This window comes from Dysidea avara, chromosome 8 (genome assembly GCF_963678975.1).
Source record: "Dysidea avara chromosome 8, odDysAvar1.4, whole genome shotgun sequence".
NCBI lineage: Eukaryota > Metazoa > Porifera > Demospongiae > Dictyoceratida > Dysideidae > Dysidea > Dysidea avara.
In genome coordinates, this window is record NC_089279.1 from 135,110 (window position 1) to 145,000 (window position 9,891).

The 9,891-nt window shown below is 38.1% G+C and overlaps 1 protein-coding gene across 4 annotated transcripts in view; it reads left to right on the top strand.

The window, feature by feature from the left end:
• Positions 1-9,891, top strand: part of LOC136263093 (WD repeat-containing protein 89-like) — a 40,059-nt gene that overhangs the window by 20,701 nt on the left and 9,467 nt on the right. For all 4 annotated transcript variants that reach the window (XR_010704459.1, XR_010704460.1, XM_066057573.1 and 1 more), the window contains 4 exons: positions 7,479-7,581; positions 7,714-7,777; positions 7,824-7,871; positions 7,924-8,007. Coding sequence is in view for 2 of the 4 variants with exons in the window: in XM_066057573.1 (XP_065913645.1) it covers positions 7,479-7,581; positions 7,714-7,777; positions 7,824-7,871; positions 7,924-8,007 (299 nt within the window). In the remaining 2 variants the exon portion in view is untranslated. The remainder of the gene's footprint in view (positions 1-7,478; positions 7,582-7,713; positions 7,778-7,823; positions 7,872-7,923; positions 8,008-9,891) is intronic.

Genomic DNA, 9,891 nt, shown 5'->3' on the forward strand with positions numbered 1-9,891 from the left:
ATCACGTCTACCGCAAAACGATCTTTGTTTCTGTTCACGAAATAAAATCTCTCCTGGCCTCACATCTCCTTATAACATGTCTCAGATAACACTTTGTTAAGCCATGGAACACTTCATGCAGCATCTGGTAACAAGATTTATCACTAGATAGTTTAATACAGTGAAACCTCACTTAGTGGCCACCTCAGTAATGAGGCCACCTCATTATAGTGGCCAGGTCCAGCAAGTCCAAACGTATTTTCCATTATGTTACATTTATTTAATTTTCGTTATTATTATTATTATTATTAGCGCGTTAATAGAGCCACCTCATTATAAAGGCCAGTGGCCACATACCACTGGACCAAACTGGTAAAACTAATACAATGTTCCCTCAGTAAAGAGGCCAGCTGAGCAGGCAGTCAAGGTATCACTGCAAAAGTTGCTGCTCTTAAGTGCACATTTTAACTACTGAAAGTGGTACCCATTATTCTGGCAGTATAAACTTCATGCTTTTCCAGCCATTATGTCTCAAGTATTGCTGGAATAATTGGTACATCGTATGCTCCTACCTTTCTCTGTGATAAACTCTACATAGTGTGTTTAGTTAGATCAATTGTATACTGATGTTACAGTTGCTGGTTTGTTGAAAACCTCAATAATAAGGCCATTTTGTTTTATGGCTGCATTAATAAGGTTTTCGGTAATAGGGCCACCTCAGTAATAGGGCCACTTATCATGGGTCACATAGGTGGCCCTATTAACAAGGTTTCACTGTAATATTATTGATTGTGGTTTCTATTTTTTATTACTTGTTGAAATCCTTAATATTACGTCTGGGTGATTGTATTCAAAAACGATGTAGTATTGACATTGACCATCCCTCCTGGATAATGTAGGCAATAGCGCTGCTGCCAAGTGAGTGTTGCGGTATCATCAGTTCCGCCTGAAGGCGTTCCTGTTGGTCCCTGTAGAAAGAAATCCAGAAAGTAAATCACAAATAATATGGCCATGAAGTGTGCAGACTGTATTAGGGATAGATCCCTAAAAATTCGACAATAGCACCGGGTTGGTACATTTTTTCCTAATTGTTTGGCCAGACACGAACGGAATTACTGCCAAATTTTTAGGGAATCTATGGTAATTTCCATAATCTGCGATTTGGTGAGACTCCATCACAAGTACACAGAAACCTCCTAGCCTTTCAAGTCTGGACACAGCTTCCCACATCAGATCAAACATCTGACTACCACTAATATCACTGCACACAAACTGCACATACGAGTAGTTGAATTTGCACAAGAGGCCTCTAACCGTGAACACTAATTAACATTGTGGATGCCAAGGTTCAATCGGTTGTCTCATGCCTTTTCAAGTTCTAGTATCTGATTGTGTGTACTACCAAACCCTATCAGGGAACCACTGTGCTTGAGATGCATTTCATCCAAGACCAGTAAAACGTATTTGTTAATTCATGGCTTAGAAATGCTGTATATCAACAAGATTTCAGCTGAGTATCCTATTGTGGCAGAAATGTGGTGAGTGTAATCTCTAAGAGTTGATTGAGATGACAGTTTAATACAACCAGATTTGCGTAGTAGCTCATATGCCTTTCTGGATAGGTGCTTTAAATACAAACTCCACTTAATAAAGAGTGGATGCCATTTCATTGACTTGGTGTTGCTATATCCACTGGCTTTAATTTGTTCATCCCAAAATAATCTCTGGAAAGGCCATTCTGGGTATGAAGAATACACCTGTTTTGTAAATGATGTTGCCATCTTCTTCATATCATTGTGCAGCTCATCAGTCAGGATGACACCATCTTGCACAGTTGCTGTAGCCAACTTGTATTCTAATTGTACGACTTTACTACTCAGTTTTTGCTTTTCCTTCTGCGTTCGTGACATTCTCTCATGTTATTCTTAAGCATGTACAAGCAGTATGATTGCTGGGATCTGTCACGTCATCTTTATGGTCATGACAAGCCATGGCACACAAAGACTTGCGATACCTCTTGCAACATTCACATCTGGTGCTGCCTTTAGTTACCAACAATTCACAATAGATAAATTTCATAATAAGGAATTTTAAACCGTTGCCCCTAGCAACCTGAATTTGTAGGTGTGAATGTCAAAAGTAACGTCTCCAATTTTTAAAAGAATAGCATATATAGGTCATGAGATATGACATTTTAAAGTTTGCAGTTTTCCCATACATTATCTATGGGAGGGGGTAACAGTTGCCCCTTCTGGGTAATCACATGGATAATGTATGGGAAAACCACAAATTTCAAAATGTCATGATCTATATACTCTATCTTTTTAAAATTTGGAGAGGTTAATTGTGAGATTCACACCTACAAATAATCTTAAATTGAGAAATGACATTGATTGAATTTATTGTTTTCCCGCACATTATTTATGTGATTGCCCAGAAGGGGCAACTGTTGCCCCCTCTCATAGACAATGTATGGAATAGTGACAAACTTTAAAATATTGTATCTCATTATCTATATATGCTATCCTTTTAAAATTTGGAGATGTTACTATAGACACTTACCCCTACAAATAGTGTAAAATTCAGGTTGCTAGGGGCAACTTTTGTTATTATGAAATTCACCCATTGACATGACATACTGAAGATGTCTCCACTCTATTACAATCCAGGGTGTGACTACCTAATGAAGAGAGAAGCTTGTATATAATTTGCGAATGAGTTCATATATAAGTTTGCTATTACACTTTACACACGAACTACCTGTGGCATCTTTAATGCAATTCTTGTGAATGTTCAGTAGTGCCAAGAATTGTTCATCTGGATTTCCTTCACACATGCTAGCCTCAGACTATATTTTTAGAATATCCTTTACTTTAACTAGATAAATGATTTAGAAAATGTCTCACAAAAGATCTATGCTAAAGATTCAGAAATATACCTGTGTTTATTTCTGAGGTGTGTCCCTTAGAATTCCACAACATTCTTGATTGACACTCTGCCTACAATAGGAAACTATCCAAGTGAAATCCTCCTTTACTGCTAGTGATAAGGTGACCTCCAGACCAGTTTTAAAAATTTCAAGTTTGTACACAACCAATGTCCTTCATCTGTCCATCCTAATACAACTATTAACCATAACATTGTTAACATTTTCCATACCTGACGGTATACTGTAGTTCCCTGTTTCTCAAGTCTTCCATGTAAATCATCTATTGTTGTTAGTGGTGAATCCACAAAGGTTGAAATCAGTACAGAGATCTTCAAACAAGTAGGCTTGGGTTCTTGCTGTGGCTGCAGTGATTCATCGCCTGTGACAGTCCTGTTGTGAGGTTGTTTAGGCTTTGGCTTGAAGTGTTTTCTACTAGCTTCTTATGTCCCCGTCTGTCAGTCATCACTCTATTGTTAACCAGCAGTGACCTATAAGATCAAAGATAACTGATAATTATTAAGCACATGTAATTGCAGCACGTCATGCGTAATAGGACAGATTTCAGTTCTTTAACATTCAAAAGATCACCTAATTATGCACTAGAATGAGTGAATTACCAGAAACACACTAAAAATACAGCAAATGTTGTTTACAACAAGCTTTATAAACCCCAAACTTTACAGAATGCAACCACTCTAATCTTTCATAAAACCAGATTTGGCAAACACCAGACCAATGCTAAATCATTCGTATATGTTCTCTTAACTAGCAACCCTAACCCCCTAACCTACAGTAACAGTTCGCTACATTTTCAGCCTTTAAAAAATTATTGTGAACCCCAAACCACTTCCAGCAAGATGAACGTTATTGGTGCACAGCACATTTTTATTTTACCTCGGCACACTTAGTCAATCCATCTCAAGCGACTGTAACGCCAACAATGGTAAAGAATAACACCCGATTTCTTCACCTGGAACAATGATCCGTACAACACCTGAGCGGAAAACTAAAGTGTAAATGAGTACAACGCAGATCATTCCTTTGAAAACTGGCGGTACGTAGTCTCGGGTATGTAGTATATTATATCTATGGTTGTACTGAGACTTGTATGTCAAATAACACATCTATAATGAGAGAAAACAATTTGACTACAATGCTAAAATAGCTCATGTACAACTTGCCTGCAATATTGATTTGTTGCTGTTTGACTCTTCTTCGAAGTCAAAGTTTGTAGTTCTTTATCAAGTAGTCAAGTTACACTACCAATTAGCTACCATGACATCATGTGACACATCTTTACAGCAAATTTAATGTGGTGAAAAACCTCACCTCTATGCCGAGATCTTTGTACAGGGAATATCATATGACAGTACAAGTGTGGTGTATTAGTGGTATAATATTAGGATACTGTTTAAGATCAATGATGTCATTAGTTGGCAACTGCAAAACATTGACTCCATCACATAAACTTCAACATCAGTTGATAATCAGTTGTGGTAGAACCGGGGTGAAATAACTTTATGTATCACAGGAGAAGGTATTTGATATTGTTACTACACCAGATGAGTTTAGAAAATATCGCCATACCATCTAGAGTTAGATGACGGCTGATCAACCTGTTATTCCTACCTTTACCAGAGAATCTTGTAATTACAATAAAGTATTATTTAACATGTATCATCAAGCACTTTCCAAAAGAGAGTTCACTAAATACATCCATATATGGTATGTATTTGTGTTAACATGTATCATCAAGCACTTCCCAAAAGAGAGTTCACTAAATACATCCATATATGGTATATATTTGTGTTGTGATATTTTCTATAATATCATACCAGGTTTGACACCTCCCAGCTCTAAGTGTTGACTGATGCACTTAATGCTCATTACAGACCAACAGTGGGCTAGAACTCCCCTGCTCTTATTTTAGAGGGGGCTTAGCCCCTCCACTTTTTAAGACACATACATATAATATACTCTAATAGAACAGTCATATACTTTAATAGGTCATGTGCTAATCTTAAGCGCTATGAAATTTAATCTCCAAAGGATAATTTTCTGTGGGGGCACTAGAAAGCGTGTGTTCCTGAGCTTTACACATTGTATAAATTGTATCAACCAGTCACCACCCTGTTTAGCCCCCTCAATTTGAATTTTGTTGCTATGCCTCGATCTGTTTGAGACCTGGAGGAATATGTGTAGTTGTAGTGAGGCACATTATTTCAATGACATAATAACACTACTTCAACATTGTCACACACTCCACAACTCGCTGTACAAAAAATGCGAAAGAGCCACATATTCCATCTTGAAGCTACAAGTTGATATACTCAACATGCCCTTTCACAAGACCATCCTGGTGTTCTCAAGAGTAGCGTGCTCATTTGATGATGGGCTACGTCCGGGTGATGTTTTCTATCCCAACTTCCAACATGGTTGGCCAGCTTATTTTGACATCTCCATAAGCAACACTACTCAGCCTGCCTCTCTGCTTCCTGAGCTGGGGTAGCTGCTTCAGCTGGAGAGCTAGCCAAGGATGAGAAGCTTGTGGAGAAAGTGGGGTCTGATATTATTCCCAAGTGTGTTGGAGTCTGGACTGGACTCCGTTTGTTCTGAAGACTTTGTACATGATTGCTGACCATACCACACCTCACAGTGGTATTCCTCCTAAACTTGCAAGGAAGAATCTACTTCAGCAACTTTCTTTCTGTTGCATTATGGCAGAATGATTTTGAGGTATTGGGCACTTCAGGGCATTGATGACAATCGCCTTTTTCCTTAGTTGTATTCCCTTGCTATAGTATGTAGAATAAATAGTTAGTTATGTAGTTTTATAGTCTGTTTTGTTTTTTTCCATATGCGTATGTCTTAGTCTCTCAAATATTTCCGGCTGAAATTATCCCTGCAGAAAATTGTTTTTTAACTCCACCATTTAACGATGATTGGTACATTGTCTAGGTACATATTGCAGCAGTGACACTAAAATTTAATGATATCAGATCATTGTAATTTAATTGAGTGAGCGAGCACTTGACTGTCATATTAAACTCTTGTGTTGTAAACATATCAACTGTTACTATGTTGTAGTCAAACTGAATAAAAGTGTGGACTATGTAATAATAGTTAGAGACCTACCATGATGTTCTTCGTGATTTTAAAAACCCGAGGCAAAGCCAAAGTTTTAAAACAAAAATTCAAGTGGGCGGTCTCTAATTGGCATAGAAAATGGTGTGGTTTTATTTATACTAGTAGATAGATAGATTGATTGTGGGTTGAGTAGTGATGTGCAATAGTATCAATAGTGTGATAATCGTATCGTAGTGGTTCATTGTCGTGATATAATAGCTTGTGATTATCGTGAGCACCAATATTAGACATTCTTACCTCACCAGAATTACTCGAACAATTTAAGTATTCATTTGTTTATTCAATTATTTATTCTAATTGTTTTCTGAGATTGAACTTTGCTGTATTTTGGCATGACATGTATGCATTCGGGTATACAGGATGTGCCTTTACCTGTATTCATAGAAAATAAGTAAAATTAATGCTACATTATGCATCTAATCATTTGGATTTACTATCGTGATAACTATCGTATCGTGATGCAATTATCGTGATTAATTGATATAGTTGCAAAACTTATTATCACACATCACTAGGGTTGAGTAAAACATCCTCATGTAATCATATCTTGCACAAAACGTAAACCCGCAATCACTTTCTACACCATTTTCTAATAAAAGTTAATGCTATTCCCTTTTGATGTCACAACTTTTTATAGTTTTAACCTCAAATTTTGCAAGCCACACTGACTTTCCAGCTTGGCTGTTTTGGCATAGATGTTGTCACTTTGTAGCCCGACCAGCTTTGGAGCTTGTGGCGAATGTTTTATTAGAATATTTTCTACTATAACGCCTAAAACCACCAAGTTGTGATGGTATTGTACTTATGAACAAATTTACTGCTTACTGACCACCACATTGATTAACATAGCAACTACTAATCTATACTCATGGATGGTTATGGACACAACATTTGCACTGCTGAAGATGGAAGACAGTTGCAGTGTAGAGAGAAGGCTGTACTTGTCATACCGTAAGTCCTCTAAAAATTCGGCATATTTTTAAATCAATAATTTTCGTCTCGCCGAATTTCGGCCTATAATTAGATAGTAATCACCACTAATTTTAGTTGATCGACCACTCGTCACAGTATAATTGGTATCGTCGATATTAAGGCTAGACAACTCTGACGTTCTTGTCACTATCAGCATCCATCGAAAAAATAGCAAACGTGCCAAATTTTTTATTAGAGGAAACTATTTCACTGTTAGAATACGGGTGCCGAATAAATAGAGGGGCCAAATTTTTAGAGAACTTACGGTATCACTGTGGATCCTCCACAAAGTCTGAATTAATGACACAAAAACATCTGTGTATTTTATCTAACCACTTTACTATAACAAAATTAGGCCACCGAATTTCTTGGTTGGATCCAAAAGTGTTTTGTTACAACCACACATGTTGACTTCTTGGTCTTGTTTACTATCTCTGTGTCATCCTTGTAGCAAAGCCTCGGGTAGCACTAACAAGTTTTGACCTCAACTGTACAGATACTTTAATTGCTGCTGGAGCTGAATTGGTCGAGGAGGATGCTTATCTGTTCTTCTGGTAAGTGACTAGTGTATGCTTATTTGTTCTTCTGGTAAGTGACTAGTGTATGCTTATTTGTTCTTCTGGTAAGTGACTAGTGTATGCTTATCTAACACACTACACATGTTACACACTGTATTACACACATAGGGACATCAGGTCTCCTAAAGTGATGGGCAAGTTTTCAGAGTCACACAATGATGACATCACACAGGTGAGGTCATGTGATCTCACATCTGGATCATGTGATCCTATAACAGGTCAAATTCTGTCCATCATACCCAACACAACTAGCATCAGGCTCTACCGTTAGTAAATAGGGGTATCCCCTAGTTCCCTAGTAGTTTATTATCCCCTCAGGATGGACTAGTGTGTGTCTATGACATCACTGAACTAGATGAAGATGAAGCCATTGTGTCTGTATTGAATACTGAGTCCTCTGTGGTATGTCACCCCTTGTGTGTGTGTCACTGTGACCCTTTATGTGTCACTGTTACCCCTATGTGTGTGTGTCACTGTGACCCTGTATGTGTAACTGTTACCCCTCTATGTGTGTCACTATTACCACTGTGTGTGTAACTGTTACCCCTATGTGCATGTAACGTACACACACCTTGTGTATAGTGGTGTATATATGTGGTATAACTGTTACCTCCTTACACTGTTTGATTACCCTATGTGTGTGTGTGTGTGTGTGTGTGTGTGTGTGTGTGTGTGTGTGTAGTGAGTGTGTGTGTGTGTGTAGTGAGTGTGTGTGTAACCCTGTGTATAATGTGTGTGTAGTGGGGTGTATGTGTGTAACTGTTACCCCTATGTGTGTAACTGTTACCCCCCTTATACTATATTTGATGTAATGACCTGCAACACACACGTTGTATTGTACCATTACATGAGGGGTTTGTCATGTTACGTCATGTTGTGTGACATAATATGACATCACCCTGGTCCACTGTGACATGTACTTTGTCTAGTAGTGATGTAATCATCTGTAATACTGTTGGTTACTATGGTGATATATCAAGTACCGTATAGTAAAAAACTTTGGCGGTAAAAAAGTGTGAAGAAACCCCTCTGTTGAAAAAATTGGCAGAAAAAAACTTTGGCGAAATGAATGCTATTCGCCAAATTCGCCAAAGTTTTTTACCGCCAAAGTTTTTTACTATACGGCAGTAGTTAATATTGCTTGATGATGTCACTGTAAATATATTTTACTGCGCATACAAATAATCAAAGGTGCAGGGTGATTGGCAAGATCTCCCTAACTTTGGTATGTAGTGACTACAGATGGTAGAGCACCACACCCCCTTCACACCACTCCTTTGTCAAGTGTGATCCACCCAAAGATGTGCTGCCCCAGCTAACACATGAAGGAGGGGGGAATGCCCTACTGTCTGTAGTGTAATGTGGTGTAGTTACGATGTAATGATAAGGTGTTGTTAGTAACAACACTAAGTGACTGTCTCTGAGGAAACCAGCCTAGTCACTTATAGTACGTATTTGGAAGTATCGAGAAATGTCGGTTATGAGTGTTAGTGGTTGAGGCTAATTTTCACACTTTTTATACTAATGCCTTCCAGAGCAGCAGCATCCATTGTACAAGTAACACGTTTCCTCTCTGTGTTCAAAATGAAAGATAAACACATGCAGTGCAGATATACTCAACACTATCTGAAATGAAAGGAAATTTATAGCACAGGTCTTTATCTGACATCATGAAGGCTGTACAGACAGCTTCAGTATCCTCAGAGTTCCATTAAGGCCCCAACTGCTGATGGAGCTCTCCACTGCTTGTGAAAAACAGCCAGCAAATTTAACCCAGGCTGATTTTGACAGTGAAATTTGAATGTGTCTGTGTTTGAAGGTGAAAATCAAACTTCCTGTTGTGGGTGATAAATCCCATTTTCCCAGACCTACTATGCTGTGTGTATATGACATCACCACACTGATTGTTTCAACAAACACTAGTTCATTCTGTAGCTAGTAATCCACACTGTTAGTACTGTGGGTTGCTCACTTGCGTATGGTGATTTATAAACGATATGTTCTCTTAATGACATCACGTTGTAATATGGAAGAAACAAATAGATTTGGTAATCGTTACATCGCATGTAACTTTATGTTGCACAATTCTACATGGTTAGGACACTCTCCAAGTTAGTCAGCTGTAACTAGCTCTGGGCCTGTCAGCAATTCTGTTAATACATAGTACGCTATAATTGCCAAGCCTTAACTGTCTGGCAATTATAAAGATGACATCTCTGATAGAATCAGTTGCTATATTATCATTTGTTCATCATACTGTGGTTGCTATGAGCAATGTAAGTCATG